This window comes from Echiichthys vipera, assembly GCF_963691815.1.
Source record: "Echiichthys vipera genome assembly, chromosome: 12".
In the NCBI taxonomy this organism is placed as follows: domain Eukaryota; kingdom Metazoa; phylum Chordata; class Actinopteri; order Perciformes; family Trachinidae; genus Echiichthys; species Echiichthys vipera.
In genome coordinates, this window is record NC_139837.1 from 17466848 (window position 1) to 17487180 (window position 20333).

General features: G+C 41.4%; 2 protein-coding genes across 3 annotated transcripts in view; one reads left to right on the forward strand and one right to left on the reverse strand.

The window, feature by feature from the left end:
* dnajc17 (DnaJ (Hsp40) homolog, subfamily C, member 17) overlaps positions 1 to 20333 on the reverse strand; it is a 33468-nt gene that overhangs the window by 9191 nt on the left and 3944 nt on the right. Inside the window, exons 2-10 of the mRNA XM_083924679.1 lie at positions 17899 to 17968; positions 16291 to 16349; positions 16111 to 16198; positions 15783 to 15859; positions 15027 to 15147; positions 14187 to 14230; positions 12492 to 12569; positions 10335 to 10415; positions 9585 to 9704 (exon numbers count right to left, since the gene is read on the reverse strand). Of these exons, the coding sequence (XP_083780805.1) occupies positions 9585 to 9704; positions 10335 to 10415; positions 12492 to 12569; positions 14187 to 14230; positions 15027 to 15147; positions 15783 to 15859; positions 16111 to 16198; positions 16291 to 16349; positions 17899 to 17968 (738 nt within the window). The remainder of the gene's footprint in view (positions 1 to 9584; positions 9705 to 10334; positions 10416 to 12491; positions 12570 to 14186; positions 14231 to 15026; positions 15148 to 15782; positions 15860 to 16110; positions 16199 to 16290; positions 16350 to 17898; positions 17969 to 20333) is intronic.
* LOC310954975 (cdc42 effector protein 3) lies at positions 1033 to 5188 on the forward strand. 2 transcript variants are annotated; one of them, XM_083924680.1, is made up of 3 exons: positions 1033 to 1311; positions 1401 to 1556; positions 2930 to 5188. In XM_083924680.1, exon 3 carries the CDS (start codon positions 3046 to 3048, stop codon positions 3667 to 3669), a length of 624 nt encoding a protein of 207 aa, XP_083780806.1. In that variant the 5' UTR covers positions 1033 to 1311; positions 1401 to 1556; positions 2930 to 3045; the 3' UTR covers positions 3670 to 5188. The 2 variants fall into 2 exon arrangements, with proteins under 2 accessions (XP_083780806.1, XP_083780807.1); XM_083924681.1 differs by lacking the exon at positions 1401 to 1556.

Below are 20333 nucleotides of genomic sequence, written 5' to 3' on the forward strand. Positions count from 1 at the left end.
TGGTGCTGGAGTGCAGAGCGGGAGAACAAGAGAGGATCAGGCTGCACGCCTATTGTTTATTGGAGCAATTTGAAAGGATTGGAGGAGTAGTGAAACATATAATGTGTGCATTTCATTCACACCCTGCGTGTTTAAGTTTAGTGAACAAAGAGAAGCATTGGACAAAAGGATCCAAAGCTGTGTCCTCCTTTCTGCAGGAACACATTGTTCATTATCAGACTTTGTTAGAATATGCAGAGCATAATGGCATGTTTGGGTTAAATATATTCTCTATAAAGCTCAGAGACACATGTTGTAGAAGATTATATAGTGTGAAAAAATAATCTTTACAAACCATTACGCAACGAAAAAGGCCTGATCACTTGCAAGCAACAATTACTGTCTGTGAGTGCACAACAAAATGCCTTAACCATGTCATTTTTAACACAAACAAATTCCACAGAGTAGAAAAAAAGTGTGCTGTTGTGACACAATTTCTATTCCTGTGTTGCTATAGCATACCAAGGGCAAAGATAACATGCTGGAGGCGTGATAATTGGAAATGCAACAATTTATCTCTCTTGTGCAACCCAGTGTGCCTGTACATACATGTCTGTGTGTGATAGTGTGCTTTCATCACAGACGCTATAGGCCTCCAGTCAGGCAGAAGGGCCTATGGAGTGGGCTTGACTCTGGGGCTTTAGACATGCCAACAGCAGGCAGGAAATCAGGAAATCAGCAGAGCACAGGGACAATGACATGGAGATTAGAGATCAGTTAACCACCTCCTCTGAGTGACTGATCTGTTTGCTCACTGACTATGACTTCCTATGACAAGCACACATACTCTCAAAGCCACTGTACCTCCTCCACTCTCTTAAATGGATTTTGATATGCGCCATTTCTCCTACACTTTGGTCTTTCTCAAAAATCACAGGGTTTAAACCGGCCGCTCCTGTTTTGCACCCGCTCTTCCTTAGGTAATGGGTGCAGCCAAACAACCAGCAGGACTTACTTTAACATTTATTACTAAAAAAACAACTCACACTACAACTAGGATGATATCATCTGATGGCTGGCAACCATTCTAAAGTGGGATGACCGCAAAAAAAAGCTAAGAAAAAAAACTGAAGAGAAGCCTTCACACGGATGCCTTAACTGTACTCTGACCCCACCTGGCTTATCTCTTAGGCAAAGAACACTTTCACCGGCAATACACCTGGAGAGCTCTACAATGCAGCAGGGAATTTACACTGGGAAGGATTAGCAAAAAAAAAAGCGTCAAATGTCCAAGGACTGAAATCACTCAACTATGCAACAGTAAAGACAAAGGTAAAAGAGACTCTCTTTGTTGTTAAATTCTTCAATTTAATGTAAAAGTTCACTTGGTTATGTCAGTCACTCTGTCTCTCTGTCTCAAGCCTGCATGATGAGCTCTACTCTGTAACCGTTGAACAAGCCCCATCATGTTGAGGAAGAGTTTTTCAGGGTGTGCAGGTAGACGCTGCCTAGTTTCCTGACAGAGACGTGTGTGCATGTGTTGGATTCAAATATCCTGTATTTGCTCAGCAAGACAGGTAAGAACTAATCAATCTGTATCTATCCTATTGTGTTTTATTCTACTAGACAAATGACTGTATGAAAAGAAAACCTTGAAATCAGTTTCTTTTAACTCATGGTTCAAGTTTTCATCCGACGGCTTTCATCTGTCTCAAAGATGGATCAGTTATGGCAGCACTGAGGAAGATCATTTAAAAATTGTTTCTTGGCCAATCTGTTTTAATGGGAATCTTAATTTGTACTTGGCCTTGAAGTGTTTCCTGAATATGATACTCATGGCTGAAATCCTAAGACCCCTCCTTGGCCAAACTGACATGTTTGGAAAGGAATGCTGTTGTGTCCACGCTCTCCAATCTCCCGCTGCTACGAAAGTGCCGATAAAACCTTTACAGGCCAACAAAACCTGTTTGCTGTAGTGGCTTACAAATTTACAGAGTGAGTGTTTCAAGTCACGAACATAGATCTAATGTGGGAATGGCTGTTTGGGAGACCATAAAATCACAGACACTGGGCAGATTATCTAATCGGCATGCCAGCGCTGATGAACAGAGTTCTGTTTTACTCAATAAAATGATTACAGGTCACGGAACGCAAACTTACTTTATATTTTTGAAGTAAGACTTTCATTTTAAGTGTTATTGTATTGTTGCATTTTGACTAAGAATGTTTCCTTTTAAGTTTTGTTGTTGGGTGTAAAATTTTTATATATGAAATCCCCAAATTATACTACTAAACGGATCACTAAATTGTGAAATGTAATGCCTACGTGTAATCTTGCTTGAATAAAATTATATCATTTGATTGAACTCTCAGCAAATAAAGCAAAAATAAACTGACTGCAACCCAGCTATTTGTATTTTTCACAAAATCAGAAACATGTGTTCCAAAGTGAAGTTATCATGTTTTTTTGACAGAAACGTCATGTTCTCCCGAAACAAGATGTGAAAAATATACGGGGGGGTTTTTGCAAACAATTACCATTAAGGAATCAGCATTTTTATTGCTTTTGTTACTGGAAGTCTTAAGTAGACTTTAGAGGACAGGCTGCAGACCACACTTGCATTTATGGGAAAAAACAGGGATTTGAAAAGTAAATATTTAGAAATGGAAGCTTCAAAGCATTGTTGGAACATCCCTCTGCAGCCAAATAATATTGAATTCCAATAAATCCAAATCAAGTGGAGCAGGTGCAATCTCTAAACAATGGCTGCCGATTCACATCACGCCAACTGAATCAGTCCAATACTTACAAGCACAGAACTGCTCATATTCTCTCAGGATGTGAGGGAAGTCAGGGTTATCAAAAAGGATTAATAATGCAGTGTTATTAACTTGGTATTAGACTTATGTGTTTAATTATCATTTATTTTTTTATTGTGTTTTGTTGCAGATGGAATTACGCTTATAAGCTTTACCTCTTCCTAAGGATTCAGGAGGAGGAAAGACTAAAGGATACACAGACTATAAATAAAAACATTTAGTTCCATCTCAACCAGATCTGCCAGAATGCCACTTAGAACCTCTTTGTACAGAAAGCCATCCTCTGGCCGTTGGCCCAGCCGGAGCTCCAAGCGCAGGGAGGTGCTGTCTGTCAATATGATTAGCCTACCACTGGCTGATTTCCGCCATATCACACATATTGGCAACAATGCCAACACAGACAGCTTTGGAGACCTGTCCTTCTTAAAGATGGGTCACAGTCTGCTTCTACAAAGCTCCCAGAGTGAGCAGAATCTCTTCCTGGCTTGCTCTCCACCACCAAAGCCCCCTCGTGTGAACCTGGATGAGGCCGAGGGCTCAGAGAGCCCCGACTGGCATGTAGGCCACCCGCACAACACGTCCCAGAGGAGAAAGAAATGCAGCTCTATGCCGCATCTGGACAGTGAGGAAGGGGAGCTAGAGATGGAAAAGGAGCATGGGTACCAAAGAGGGAATAATGTTGCTCCAAATCTGGCTCACAGCCTTGGACGGGGCAGCCTGAATTCAGAAAAGGATGAAGACTCCACAGAGACCTGTGACAAAACTGTTGGACAGCATGAGGAGGAGGACAGTGGGTTTTCATTCAGCCTTGACCTGGGCCCTTCAATCCTGGACGATGTTCTGCAGGTTATGGACAACCCCGCCAGTTAGACAACATAGTAGCAAGGCTTTACAAAAAGTTTGGATGTTTGAGAGGAGATCCAATTATTGGGAACACGCTCCTGATTTTATGGACAATATCCTAAACCAATGACTCTGGAAATATCTGATTTTATGATCACTGGGTACCAAGTAATTTTAATGGAGGGAAACTACACTAAAATGACTGATGACACAGAATGAAAAAAATCTGCCTTTTTTTAAAACAATTATTTCAGTAAAATGTGTTACTTTCTTATTCTTATTTCTTGGATAAAGAGCTTACAATTTCATAGAGCACCACTGTGCTCCACATCATTTGTTAAAAAACATAATCTCCTTTGAAGGGTTAAACTAACAAAAGTACACAAAGTTAATGTTCTCCTTAAAATTACCCGAGGAACCAGAGGAAACAATATTTAAGTTAATAATTGAACTATGTCGGATATAAAAATCCAAGCTGGACATTTCCATCGTCTTATACTTTCCTTTTCTATTGGAATCCCCCAAACCACACAGCAAAGCACCGAAGACGGCTGTTAAGACTTAAGAGTGTTGCGTTTAAGAAAAGAAAAGCTGCGGCTGGAATCCAAGGTCCTCGAGCTGTGATGTCTTGGCTCTTGGCGTGCCTGCCAATCTATTGTGTGCAGAGGGCAATTTTTCCTCCGCACGCATCCCAGAGGCCCCACTCAAAGGTAGACCAAGGTACCCCCCATTTCTCATTCCCAACAATGCAGTGAAAACAAACACTTAGCTCTGCTTCCAATAAAAGCCAGCCAGTGGTGGCAGGTTGGGCCACAGACCAAGACAGGCCACAGGTCCAAGACCTCAGACAAAAAAAAAAAAGCTGGAGCAGGCTGTTTTCTTAGCTGCAAATCAGAGTCTGATGCTCTGGTGAGTGGCGCACGAGAAGGAAAGTGGTAAAGGGTAACATGATACTTCCACATATGCAGGGGGTGTCAAGGGAGGTGGACCAGAGACATCCATTACTGCAGAAAAAGTCCTGATGAGGGTTTAAACACTACCTTCTGACCAAACAGACCCCCGACACGTGAAAAAAGCATGCTTGAATCTCACATACACTGGCAAATACGTAAAGAGACACACACATGTACTGTATGTACATGTAAGCACACATCATCAAACTGAGATTTGTGCAGACAATCTAGGTCAACTTTCCTCAGGTCTGAAGAGGATAGCCATGACAGAACAGCCTGTGCCTTAGCAGGGGTTGCCAAGAAAGGCTGTGGGGTAAATCTAGAACCAGTTGAATTCCTTAGTTCCCCACGGGTCATGCTGCAAAATATAGGAACCACAAGTGTCCCACTCCTGGCTTTAGATTTAGAATTCTATGTATGTCCAAACAGAAACAGAAAAGTTTGTGGGTTTGTCTGCACAGTATATCTGTTTTGCCATCTCCCATTTAAAAATGGATATCACTGACCATTTTTCTTGTATATGTTATGACAATAAGACATTGTTTTGCATTGAAAATGTACTGTTTTCTATTTTGGGAAAGTAAAAATATCTTTCACATTCCAAGATTGGTGGTTTTGTGGATAGAACTGCTTGTGTCAACATTTTGAGAGAGTTTGTATGAGATTGTTTACATGCCCTGATAGAAGGCCATTTACTTCGTCAGAAGCCACTGTGGAGACTATCTTACGATGGGATCACACCAGCAGAAACACAGATAGAGGCGTAAAGTGGAAGGGTAACGGCCCTTATTGATGAGCCCCCCCCCCACCATTCATTTTGATCTCAACTACACACCTGTAAAGATTCCTGACAGCATCTTGCACAGTTATCTAGCCAGGGCTATTAAGTGGGCGGAACAGGGCACCTTCCAAACTTTGTACCCCCCTACTTCCAGCCTCCTTGCTCCGTCACACTCGCTTTTGAAAGCGGCCTTTATTTTGATCTCAACTACACACCTGTAATGTTTCATGACTGTATCCTGCACAGTTGGGACGCTATCGAGGAGACAAAATCTGTCCGCAGACAGATAAGACATATTATCACAGTAGGTAGTAGTAGCAGTAGGTAGTAGGTGTCTCCAGGACCACCTTTTGCCATGATAACACACACACAAAACAATACCAGCTTCGCTGTAGCGGCTGGTAATTATAGCCTTAGATTGTCCACCACATCAGGCAGCACTACATTATTTCAAAGTGGAGAGGCACACAAGCCTAAATTAGACAGGCATGTCAACAGGATTTTATGTAGTCCCAAATACTGTATTACAGTAAAATGAACTTTGAAGAAACTACTGAGATGTCAAGCATGCCCTGCTCTGAGGCACACCTGTATCATAAAGGGGTAACATTCAATAGCTAACCAGGGCGTGTCTGCAATTTGTCAGAATTTTCTTTACAGCTGCCTTTTTCAGATAAGATGGAGAAAGAGTTATTCAGTCACACATATTTTACATTGCACAATATTCGCCTGTCTGCTACAATGGCTCTTCACAATCAATGAACTGTGCAATGTCAGACAGGAAACAAATTATTGCTCTACTAAAGTAATGGTAAATACAAGAAATACCAACAAATTTTGGTATTTCATGATTTGAATTTTCCTGATTCAAACATTTAACACATTTTATTACAACCCATCCTTACTCTTTATGACCTTCAAGAGTACAAAAACTCAAAATACATTTCCTGTCTGTTAATTTCTAGGAAAAGCCTTCCTGTAGACAAAACTCCTTGCCTACTATGGCATCTACACAAGAGCTCTCAGTGTGAAGAATCACATTAACTGAAGCTCAACAAGCGTTCCGCCACATGACTGATGTGAGAAGCGTGAGCCTGTAATTGAAGACAAATTATCTTGTCTGCACAGCACAAACTGGTCGAGTTGTGAAGTATCCTAATCACATCTGGTACCACTTCTCTCCCTCCAAAAATCCAAACTTGCTGTCATGCAGAATACCAAGAAACCCTGTCATCTCACTGAAGAGCAGCTCTTATGAGTTATTTATTTTGTCAGGTACTAACTAAAGAACTAAAAATATTGTTTTGGCAAATAGGAGACATGTCTGTCTACTGTAATAGCATCTTCCAGTACACCATGATGCTACTGAAATATCCTGCATGGTTCCACATGAAAGGAGATTTTGTGAAACTGATGTTGTTTATGCTGTCTGAATCATGTCAGAACATATTATCAAGCGACAGTGAGGGCCAAGCCAATCCATAACAGCTATTCTCTCTCATGATACGCATGATGACGCAAAAACTCTACCCTAAACCAATGTACATTTTCTATAAAATGTGTGTATTTTTGTTCATTGAGGGACCCATTATATGTGAATAATATATCAATTACAATAGGTATTCTCTTTCTCCGACATCCATTCAAATCTGATACACAATGTTAATATCAGGTGCTAACCAATAATATTGATATGATTTCCTACTTTTGGGCCTGGTCACAGCAAAATACAGAAGCCTGCTGGTCTCCCTCATAGAAGTCCGTTAACTCCACTCAAAGAGAGGGTCAGGCCAGGGGTGAATGTGCCAACAGTTTGGCCACATACAGTGCATCTCTCCCAGACTCAGGGGCTATTTTAGGTGAGAGTGCACTTTTCGAGCACTAGGAAACTGGCGGGCTGGAAAAACAATCCCAGAATAGCTGATCTGCCGCATCTGGTTTGTGTCGTGACAAGCCTGTGATGACTCTCCATCTTTAGATGGAAGAAGCAGGCGTAGAAAAGCTCAAATTCAAATACTTTACGAAAGATTTACGTTAAATAATATGGTACGCTAAACTACACGATAAGCCATGAATCAAGACATGGTGATTAATTACATCTCCGGAGACATAATTATTATGCCTGGCAAAGACAAAGCAAATGGTTAGATAGTGATTCTATATCAGAGACAGTCTTGAAGGTGAGATATGAATCATTGTCAGACTGTGAAATCAGCCACACATGTGAAATCCTATTTTGATGCAGCAGCCATTAGCCGTAAAGCTCATATTAAACACTTCAGTTACATATCTCAGTTCTGCACTGTATCTGTTAACACACAGGACACAACTACACCACAAAAAAGCAACTGTTTATTATCTTTACGTCAGGCACCATAATAAAATTCATTGAGATTTGCAACTGTGTACAAAACATTGCTACAAGAAATTCACTTCCTAAACATGCCCATTTCCCAGTATCTCACTATGAGAGTTTATTATGTCAAAGGCTTAAGAACAGTCTGGAGATAAAACAAGATCCTTTTCCCAAAAGATGGGGATGAATTAAGTCAGGAGCATGGGGAGCAATTCCACCCGGTGTGGAAGATGTAGCCCATCCCTATTTTGAAATGTTTAATATCCATGGTGAGTAAATCTAGGTGAATGCAGCAGGGGCTCTTATAAATCATGTTCTATTTGCTTTCTGGACAAGCAGAACAAAAACAGAGCCAACAGTTAAACAGTTCTCCTCAGTGTCTCTCTGTGAGAGCAGTGAATATTTAACCCATCATGGTATAGTTAGTAATGTTCAAGGTCTCCGGACCCTGAGGGGGGTCTTCAAGGGGAATTTGTGCCCACCAACCTCCACCCCCTCTCCATTAGGCCCTTCACATTGGCCCCAGATTAATTTAGCGAGCCCAGCAGAGCTGGAACTGAAGCTGAGTCTGAAGTCATTCGCCTGTCTCTCTGAGCTCCCTGTAGTGAGACCTTGACTCTCCGAGCACTATGTTTGGATTGATGAGGTTAAAGAAGCAAGTCCTCACCCAAGCTGCTCCTATGTGATTGCAGCTGGCTGGTGTGGGGTTGCAGTTGAGGAGTAGACGACAGGAGTGGAATCTGATTTTCAGATTTCAGATAGAGTCGAGGGAGAAGGACCTCCAAGGTTCTGGCTTCTTATTACATCTATCTCTCTCAAATGTCCCCCCATGTCCACTGACCCCAGGCCAGATGTGGAACAACATTACTAATATCTACACTGGTTCACCCATCATAACAGGAGGGGCCTGTTCAGAGAAAAGTATTCTAGCTGAGGGCTAATGCGAAAATGACCTGGCCGTAGTAATGTTTATTCTGGGGTGCAGGACTAAAAAAAGGATGAAGCTATCAGCTTTGGACATCTGTAAGGCAAACCGGTTTACCATAATAACATTTTAAAAAGATTAGTGTGACAAGTCCCAGTGTGCAGGCTCAGTCTCACATGCTAGCCTTGACAAGGGGGCCTGAGACACAGCACTGGGTTGAAACCTAGTTCAGCAGCAGCTCTGGAGACACAGATAATTAAACTGAGAGGATCTACTGATCTGAAATCCCTCACAGGTAAAGATCACAACATAAAAAGTAAAATAGGATAATTATAAGAAGAAGTAAAATTAATGAGAAAAAACATTACTTCATACTAATCTAATGACAAGAAAGTAAAAACGTAGTTGATATAGCTGAAATTCAGTTATCCTAGACAGGAAAAGAGTGGTGTCTGCATGTGTGCTGGCAGCTAGAGACTAAATATTAGTCGAATCAATAGCAATATAGAAACACTCGACATTGATGCAAGCATTTAGTCAGTCTCACAAGCTAGGCTACCACTTTTGCACGCTGCTTCTTCAGGGTTGCTATGTGAAGCACAGCATTCCTACAGTCTCCCAGGTCCGACCTGTTAATGAGTGGCCGACCGGGGGCTTTGGGCCAATGCCGGGCCAGTGCCTCACCACTCCAAAGCAAATAAACTGAGGCCCATTTAACTGAACACATTGTTCTAGACCAGACGAGGAGAGTGCAAGCACTGGGGTAATATCTGCACGACTGATATGAAAATAAAACCTCAGAATGTTTACATACTTCAGTTTATGGAACAGTGTTTAGGCGATAGTATTTATGTTGGAAGCTGTGTACATGGGAAGATTTTGTAAAATAGGACTGGCATGCTTTATGAGAGAGAGGTAGGGAATTACCTGTGGAGACATGAACTGGCCGGGTTGAGATGCTGCAGTAATAACCTCGGGCTGTCCTTCGAGCCACGAAATCTTCAAGGGGCTTCCACTTAGGCCACTTTCATTCTTAGCTGCCAGCTCCTGTATACACAAAATAATGTAGTTTTTGAGTTGATCCATTGATGTCTTCTCTATTTTAAAGATTTCTCTTTGTCCTGAAAGCTGTAAAATGTGTATTGTATCCATATTACACCTGGGTGTTATATACATATGTAAAACATGTGGACAAGGCCAATGTGGATTGTAACTGTAAGTAAGGCTTGGACTGGGAGATGGGTAGGCAGAGCCCACAGAACCTGTGCCCAGATTCCTGGAGACTTGCAGGCATGTTCTCTGGAAGGAAACCACGCATTGTGGGGAGGAAACCACAACAAAAAAAGTACACCATCACAACAAAGGGCCTGAGGATCCAGACAGTGTGGAACAATGAAGCGGCTCACTCCTTCCGTCCAGCGGTTCCCATCAGCACAGAGATCTCCGCTACAGAATGACTAAAACATTTTGTTTAGGTCGCAGAAACAGTCCCCAGGCTGAGAAGTCTATGACAGGTGTCATTTTTAGTCAAAAATCAAACTAAGCAGGTGACCAGAGGCTTTAAGACAAGTGAGTGTTAAACAAATGTGGTTCTATGCAAATGTCAGCTTTGGAGAAGAATTCCATTATTGAACAAACAGAATGAGGATGCTGACCGGGAAAGAGTTAGGTACTTACAGCTGCTCTCACTGTTGCAAATTCAACCACAGCGCTTCCTCTCTTCTTACTCGATACAATCACATTTGAAACATCCCCATACTAGAGGTAAGAAATGGGAGAATAAAAGAAAAGTCATATGCGGAAGAGGAGATGCAGAAGATTCAAATTAGTATTTCCTTTCACAGAAACCATGAAAGCACAAAACATAAGCAGACTGAAGAACTGAAAACACGGGTGAATAAAACAGACTTCTGGAATAAAAGCTAGGATTCGATATGCGTTTGGTTATTAAACCTAATCTCTCATGATAGGGTTTGTGTGTCTGGGACCGAGCCAGTAATACGGCAAAGAACATCATGTACAAAAGTGAGACCTCTGTGACTTCTCGAAAAAGACAAGTGGCCATACTGGATGATTTTTGTGCAATGACAACATCAGATAAACAATATTTTGACATGAGAGCTGAAATTAGATGTAGCTCTCATCCAGCTCCCTGTCACAAATCAGAAAGGGAGCAGGGCAAAGAGCATCTCAGACATACCCTGATCTCTGTCTGTAAGAGATGGAGAGAAGAGGGGAAAGGCTAGAAACACTTTTTTGCAGGGGAGTCAAAAAACTGATCCCTAATGAAGGCAATCTTTAGCAAAGCATAGGGTTTTTTTATTCCTCAAGGTATATATTTATGTATGTATGTCTTTTGTCACTGAAGCAGGGAGGTAGAAGCAAAGGGTAGGATGGACGTGGCCTTGGAGATCTCATCCTGTGAAAAAATATAGCTTTCTGGGAATGGATCAGTCCAGGAATGCAAAGGTCTACAAAAGACACTCTTGAGAAAGCAAGAGTGACAAAGGAGACTCTTAAAAGGCCTCTGTTTCATAAAATATAAATATCTTAACATATTTTTTCCCCCTTTAAACGGCCAAAGTACACAAGTCTTCACACGTACACATGCACAAGTATACACATGCCATACTTTCCCACACAGCGGTGGCTATTTCGACTTGCCCAAACCATTAACTGTCACTCTTTGGAGCTTGCAAAATATTTCCCTAAAATGTATTCCCTTTGCTTAAGAATTTAAAAAGGAACAAAACTTTTTTTTATGACACAGCCCTCCTGCCTGGAGCCGTATTGATTGAGTTCGTGCCGAGGAGAAATTCATACGCCTTTTTCCGGACAGCTTGACGTCAGTGACACTTGCCCTATCCTCATTTCAGGCCAACCTATGCCCCACCAAAAGCCCTTGTGACCAATCATGGCATTAGGTGGTACAGGGTTGCATGAGAAGAGCACATTTCCTAATGCCTCCCTTGGCACTGCTTAATGACCTGGTAAGAGGGGCACAAACAATGGCGTGCATGGCTTTAAAAGGGCACTACAACATTGCCCTTAGCACTTTCACTGCAACAAAACTTAATGGGCCTTGTTTAAGGGGAAGAATAAAACCATCTACAGCGCTGATGTCATGCAGACCTCAAATATGGCCGGACTCTGCAAGTATGTTACCGTGGAACTAGAAAAAGAGGTCAAATTCTAGCGTTATAAAATATAATTTTAAGGTGATATATATATTACATATATATATATATATATATATATATATATATATATATATACCATATACACCGTACTCTATAGGGGGAATTGTTGGGTCTAGGTTTATCATAGAGTGTGGTCTTTACCTAGTTTGTAAAGTGTCCTGAGGTAACTTTTGTTATGATTTGGCACTATAAATAAAATTGAATTGAACATATATATATATATATATATGTTGCATTTCTTGAATAGTTCAGAAAGATTGTGAAACAATTCATAGATTAAATACTTAGATGGGAATGTCTGTTTTTGGTTAATCCAGTTAATTAAATACTTCACATATTAAAGTGCTTCATCACATATTAAAGTGCTTCACATTGATGAAAAATGCCCGTAAAACAGCCCTCCTCATTGATTTATAACATTGCAATGTCCTGATACAGATATATTAAAGGAGTAGTTACCCTGGTAGCCTCAGGTATATTTCAATATTTTACCAACATAAATAGTACACTACTGTTACTCTGTCATGTGAAAAGACAGACACCTAATGGCAAGCCAAGTTAAGTGTTTTTCTGTATAAATTATTAGTTCTTGTACCATTTTGGAACTACTTGTCTGATTTTTTCGTATATGTACCTTTTGTAGAAGTCTGAAAAGAATGTCTTGAGAGTAGCCTCCATTCGTCTCGTCATCTTTTTTACACTTCCACTTTAACTGGAATGAGAAAGAAGACAGAAAGGGGAGTATTACTCCTGTGGTCTTGAATGAAGTCATGAAGAATTGAAAAAGTCCATAATGTCTAATCATTAGACCACACGTGATTAAACTCTGCTGATGAGGAGACAAAGCATGACACACAGATTACCATAAACATCATCACAGACTGGATCAGAAAGACATTGTTAAACTCTTGGAACATCACCCTGGCACCACCTGTGAGACCTGCAGTCAATTTCCATTCACACCGAGGGTGCCTGACAATGGGTGAAAGAATACAGCCACAGAATAAAGCTTAATACCAGACACAATAATGACTACGTAATCCAGAGCAGGCCACCCAAGGTATTGTCATGGGCAGAAAGATGTGTAATGTCTTTGTTTGAACTGTGGTTAACTAATTTGATTGTGTAACAATGTCTTGATACTTGCCATATTGCATTGTGTAAGTGCTCAGAGTCCTGTCACTAAATGCTGATACGAGTTCCCGTACTCCTAAAAAAGAGATATTGTGCAACTTCTCATGTACAAAGTACAGCAGAGTCTAGCAAATATCGCACTAACTGCTTGTGAGTAGAATTATAAATGGCAACGAAGTGTTGATTCAGCGCCAGTATTCTGCTTACCATCAGAAAAACAGGATTTCTGGGAATTTACAATTCTACATAGTGGAATATTAGTGGAACCTAACCAAATGGCTCTTTCTGCTTTTGGTACATCACCAACACTAGATATCAGAATAAACCAGAGGAATAAAGTTTATAATGAAAATAAAATATTAAAGAACTGTCCTAATGTCAACTGTCTGAGATTTGTTCTAAGTCAGATTCATTTCAAGAGTCCACAATGCAGACAAGAATTTTGCTCAGATGTCCAATAGTCTCAGAGATTCGTTTAATCTAAAAAGCAGGTTAAATAAAAACATATCAGTTTCATTTTAAAGCCGGTTAAAAGATATAATATTATTTTTACTGGACGGGAGAGAAAAAAAAACACTGTTCCTGATCTAGGTCTAGAGACAACACAAGACATTTATAAAACAAAAAATTGGATCCAGTTGAAACAGAATTGTAATTTCATCTTTAATCGTCATCACAAGGGCCAACAGTCTCTGAGGTAGATTTATGCAGTAATGTTCCCATGATCCGTGATACTGTCAGTCTTACTGCTGCTGTTTGTTTTTCTAACTGAATACACAAATGCCGGGGAATACATTCCATCGCACTAGATGGTTATCAAATTTTAAAACCAGATTTAATGTCTAAACACATTAGCTAACATCCCAAGTGTCTGTTAATATGCACAGGCTGGGCAGTCTCCAGGAGGAAGTATAATAAGCCATCTCTTGGCATAGTTACAGGTCTCCTGACGACGTCCGAACTACTCTGGAGGAACGGGCGTTAGAAAAGCCTGTGCACTCAGTGGAGAGACAGCGCATGTGGTCTCCAAATAATGAATTACAAATGTCTAAGGTTCTATCATGGTCCTTGCTGAGGTTCACTCAGCTGTAGTTCATCTTTTCCATCTTCCAGCATTACTCTCCAAGAAGTGCAACCCTCATCCTGAACTCTCTTCCTAGTCACGTCCCCTCATCCCCATAGGTGTAGGCCTTACCTTCAATTTGGGTGTCACATTGCTCTTGGAACATCTCTCCCCTCCTGAGTCCGAGAAAAAAACATGAGGGATGAGTTGGGGGGGGGCAGTGAAAAGTGAAAAGACAGGGAATTAATTGTTTTGGAAAGAAATGTAGCACTCAAGATAGCAGTCAACTCATGCAGATGGACTGTGATTTTCGGCGGTCATATTGTAAATGTATGGCTCTTGCTTCAGACTGATGATACACTGAGTGCCTCTCGGGATGAATCTAACAGCCCTTATCCAAGGGAGGGCTGGGGAGGGCTGGGGAGGCCTGACTGCGTGCAAATGGAAGACGTGCTGACTATGCATGAGTAATTGTCCGGCCACAAAAAGGGGTCTCAGTCTAGGGCCAAGAATCAGTACTTCACTGAAATACACACACTTCAATAGTCTTCTTTTACAAGACTCTTGCTTTTTTCATGTCTCCAGAATGGGGGAAAAAGTATTATATTAATATAATAAAAATATTATCAAGAGGTTAAAGGTTTGATTTATAGCTATGCGCGTGTGTGTGCGTGTGCATGTGCGTGTGTTTGACATTCATGTGTTACCAAGTTATCTTCCTGCCAAGAAACTAAAATAGACCTCTTCAAAGTGCAAACATTAATTCAAATATACATTCGGTTGCTTTTTATGTGAATAGTATTTGGTGAACGGGATGATAGTAGATGATAGTAGCTGAGGCTTTCCGGACAGTAAAAGCACGTCACTGGATCAAAATGGATTTCTCCAGGCAGAACAGGACTGCATTGAACTGTTTTGGTTAACCTGGACCGGAGCAGACTGGACTAGGTTAAATCTTGAAAGAGGACATACTTCTGTGACTATAGCCTCCTGATTGCTGCTGCTGTTCTTCTCTTTCCCTCTGGATCTGCTCTCTGATGAGCCTCTGTTCCTCCTCAAGTTGCCTGGACCCCTCCTCTCTCAAACGGGCGATCTGGTAGAAACAAACACAAACAATACAGTAATGTACACAAACAGCACATTATGCTTCTTTGCTTTTCATTGATTACTATAGTAATTGATCACCTGTATGACTCTCACATTCTAAGACAACCTTTCTGCTATTCTCTGTGTCCAGGAGTGTGCAGACCACCTTATTTCTACCAATAGCCCCTGAGATGAAACAGAAAATGGAACAGTGCCACCTACTGGTTACCTCCTCCCCCTAAGGCACATGGCCACGTATTTACATGCATTAAGCACACTGAGCACATGCTATGACTAACCTTGGAAAGCACGCACACCATTTCTGTTTATTATTGGCTTTCTGAACAAAGTGTATCAAGTCATGCAATATCACTTAATGGGTTTACTGATAATTATATGGCAGATAGAGCCTTTGTTCCTGACCCAAGTCTTTGGAGGATTTCTACTCGATCAGACGGGAGTATTTGACGAAAAACAGAATAGAAGCACCTGGGTGTGCTTCAGAGATTTCCTGGATGCACTGGAACACCTTGTTCCCAGTCCAGCGCAGAGGCATGTAGTATAACATTAATTTTCAACATTTTCTCCATGCAATGTTTGGTGCAGTATCATCTCTCATATGGTTTCAATGAATTATCTTACCTCTTCTTCAAGTGTTCTCGAGTTTTGCACAACCTCCTGACTCTGAGCTTCTGCTTGTTGCTCTCTGGACTCCAAGTCTGCCAAAGCGCACACACACACAGACACAGACACAGACACACACAGACACACGCACACATGCACACATGCACACACGCACACACGCACACACGCACGCATGCACGCACGCACACACACAGGCACGCACGCACACACACTTGTCTGATTATAATTTTAATACCACTGTTTACAATACCAATACAAAAACCCTTATAATAGAATCAGTAAATTAAGAGCTTTGAGATGATGTACGATTTGCAAAGGGACTCACCAAGCTTAATTTTCTTTCTCTTATCATCTAGCTTCCTATTTCTTTCTTCTGCTTGTTTCTTGGCAGCGCAAATCTTGTCATAGGCAGCCTGAAAAAGGTTTTAGACACCAGGATGAATCATGTCTCTGTGCAAGTGTGTATCAGCACTTATGACCGGATGAAAGGCATCAGTGGTTTTACCTTGGCAGGAGCATCAGTTAACACCTCAAGAGCCTGGGACAACTGGTGGAAGAGCTCCACTAGAAGAAAGGGACAAGAAAAGCAAAAATGAAATAAAAAATACTACGACGAGATGCACACAGAAAAAAACCTTTTCATTTTTGTTTTACATTCTTTTTACTTCAGGAACCACTGTTTTTTTTACATGTGGAACATGAGCTTGTGAGCTTACATGTCGCTAAGATTTCACAAAGATATAACCCTGGTAGCTTTGTCAATTTATGCACAAGAAGAAAGGGAAGAGAGAATGACAAATACAGAGGGCTTATGCCAAAAGACGCATTATGTGCTCAGCATGATATCTTCAAGCTGAAGCTGTGACAATAAGCTGAAACACAAAACGTTTTCTTCGATGACACAGATGTGCATTCCCACACAAACCCTTAGCCTCCCCATCTATTATCTATTAGATAATACACATTATACACTGAAGCAATCACCACTACCACACAAGAAGACCCCACCTCCCTAATTGTCATCTAACACGTACACAAATGTACACAGGGAGACCACAATCCCATTCTCTATCATACCACAGCCACACTACTGCACTATACTAGCTAGGCTTAATCATTCACTGATGGGAGGCCTAGCGGACTGATCCTGTTACTCCCTGTGGGGACTGGCAGTGCACACTAACAGGAGGCTCTGAGGATCATGCTGCCAGCAGAGGCGTCAGGTTACCTACATGCATTTACTAGGATGGAATGAAATCCAACTGGGGGATACCTGCTATGCCCACTAGGCAGAGTGTCACAACATGGGGGGTTGAGGGAAAGTGAGGAAACAGTGGGTCTTAAGTCAGTGAGGAATCGTGACCCCCAAGTCACCTCTCACATACATACAACCTTCCCCTGAGGAGCAGCAAGTCCCAAGACTTGCTTCGCTCTCGTGCGATAGAGACAGAGCCTGTCCATGTGCGGGTTCAAGTGTTGAGGCCCTCCAAACCACTTCTTTTCCATTTCTGGGAAACCGACCCCCTGCTTTTGTATTATCCCCCCAAACCCGACCAATTTCCCAAGTTTTTTTCCCCCTGACATAATCAGGAATTGCCTGAACAATCCAGAAACCACATAAACCTCACTTGAAAACATGCCTCATGATCAGTCTTTTGTCCAAGGTGCCTTTTTCCCTCCCCGACAAAAGCTACATTGAGATTTCCTGGTCTAATTGTTGACATGCTGGTTGGCGACAGGCCGCAGAAAGACTCAAGCCAAAGAGGATGGAGTGGGGAAACGCCGGTGGTAAAGGTGTAGCTGCTGGTGTTTGGCTGGTCCTGTATGGCTAAAAAGCCAGCAGGGGAGACAGGCGCTGGTTAGACTTCCTACAGAGTGCTGTCTGGCAGGGTACAACTTGCTGAGAGTGCTATTCTGGAGCATTCATTTTTGGTTTGAGCTGCTTGGTCAGACAAATAACCCTTATTCTTGAGAAAACAATGCAAGAAATTGCATAAACAAATAATAAATCTTGTTCCAGTTCTACTTATGGACTGACAGAGGTCTGTGGCTCAGAATGGGAAGAAGATGAAGAGAAACAAAAACAAATAAACACATTAACTAGCTCACTCACCTGCTTTCGGGTTGTCTGGGTTCTTGTCTGGATGGCATGTCAAGGCTTTCTGTCGATAAGCTTTCTTGATCTAGGAGAAAACCAGAAGAACCCCTAGAGTTACGAATAGTGGAAAATGTTGATTAGAAGACAAAGAGAACAAATTATCCACTTAAGAACAGATTTTGGCCATGTGAAAGTTAAATTCTTACTCTCAGTACCAATTATCTTTATCCTGTCGTCCTTGGCCCAGAAAACCAAAGCCTGAATAAAAAATGATGGTCCCATTGAAATAATGGCACAAATAGTACATTCTGACATTAAAAGCAGTTGGGGGGGTGAAATGTGGTCTGCATTTAAATAAAAATCAGGGACTGTGTTGTTTGGATCTAATCAACACCTGAGCTGATCCTCTGCTTCGTGTCCTTTTGACATGTTGTTAATGGAATCTAACCACCTCGGCAAATACTCCACAGTGATTTACCCGCACAAGAATTCCAAACTATTATCGGGCCCATTGCCAGCGTTCAAGATAAATGTGGCCCGAGTTGCAGCCTAGTATTAGTCCATCTTTATTCAAACGTTTAAAAAAAAGGCTACAATAACATACACAAACAGAGTGCCATTGTCTATAACAAATCTGAGAAGGCCTCTGTTAATATCTTAGGCAGGTAGCCAAAACCTTTATTTTTTTGGTGGGGGGGGGGGGGCACTACAGTGGAAAAACGAAACAATACTTTGGAGTATTGTAATGTCATATAAGGTATTAGTTATGGCTGATTTTTTAACTCTGGGTCACTGCTTGGAATGTTAACCATTCATGGGTCCTTCTAGGGACCAGTTAATGACAAGGTGGTTTTCATTAGATCTCTGCTCCTCTGAAGAAAGAAGGGAAGCAGGAAAACTTTCCGTAGAGACCGTTGGGGGCTGTAGAGTGTGGCGCTTAAGCTGTCGGCACACAACGCACGCTCATATATACGCATTGCATGCTAAGGACTTGGCACATAAATCCTCCATATATCCAAGTTCAGACGCAAGCGCATGTACACTCGCATGCACTTTCTCACCAGTCTTAATCGGCCATGCCAACGTTCTGCGTGTTTTCACATAACCCCCCCTTGCGCAAATCAATCTCTTGCCAGCATGCTTCGAGCCACAGAATTTGGGAGCTCTTTTTTTCATGTCTGGGAAACGGTTAAGATTATTGGACGCCTTGTCCTCTGGCATATGTAATGTTTCTCTGTGTGTTGTTTTGCACAATTTTATCTCTAGAATGCATGCCAAAACATACAGAGACTCTGACTTTACTGGGGGGGAAACAAAACTCAACTCTGAAGGAACTGAGAATGGTGTAATCCATCAGTGTCCAAACCTTTTTACCAGCAACTCTTCATGACAGTCAATTTAGGCACATTAGGCTGAGTGCCTATTGTCCAAGGTACAAGAGCTAAGACTCCAGATGATTACATGACAGCAACAAGCCTCCAGTGAACCCTCTGGAGCTTATCATGGCTCTGACAGCTCCTAAATGTCACAAGTCCTTTCTTCTCTCTCTCTGTCAATGTAAGATTTTTTTCTCTATACAGTTCCAACGGTTAATGTGAACTTGGTTCATTCAGAGGGCTTTGAGAGACTAGATATCATTAAGAGATATTTAGTCTTGCTGCTTGGTACACAGAGCCTTCTTACAGATCGAGACTGACACATAGGACTGGGGACTGGAGCCAAACACAAATGCTTACTGTTGGCCTAAGCCTAATTCCCCTTCTTAGCCTCCCTCTGTCTATTTCTCCCCTCTTTCTTCTCTGTGCTCACTATCATAGCTTTTACCAATTTTCTTCAAAGACTTTTGGTAAGGTACGATAAGAAAGGAAATAAAAACTCAAGCTCAAACGTATCATCAGTCATCGTTATACAGGTATAGAGTTGAACGAAATGCTGTTCCTCTCTGGGACTGAGATGAAGCAAAAAGGTAGGAAAGGCCAATATGAAAGTCCTTGCATCTTGAACATTGAGAGGTAGGGATAGCAGTTGGAGAACTCCCTGCCCTGCACAGCTATATTAGTGCCTTGACGACACATAGAGAAAGAGTCTGCTTTAAAGGTTTATACTAGTGTGTTTGACTATTTCAGTTCTTGAATGTTTTTTTCCTACTACTCTAAGCATCTATCGTTTCCCATTGAACATGATACAATAATACATACTGTATCTTTTATTATTAATCTTCAGAACCTTATGCCTGGTTCCATCTAACCATCTTACGTGTTTATTACAACCGCATGATCAGTCAAAAACCCTACTTAACCCTTCCCTAGTCTTTCTGCTTATTCATGCTTATTCGTTTAGTGTCATCTTTAGCTGTTTTCATGTATTTCAGTCTATCTAATAATGTCATCTATCTATCTATAATAAAATCCATAAAACCTGCTTGAGTTGTGTAGTCCATCAAGGTGAGC

Bases quoted from the DNA above. Each gene is read 5' to 3' on its own strand.
- LOC310954975 (XM_083924680.1), top strand. From the start codon at position 3,046: ATGCCACTTAGAACCTCTTTGTACAGAAAGCCATCCTCTGGCCGTTGG.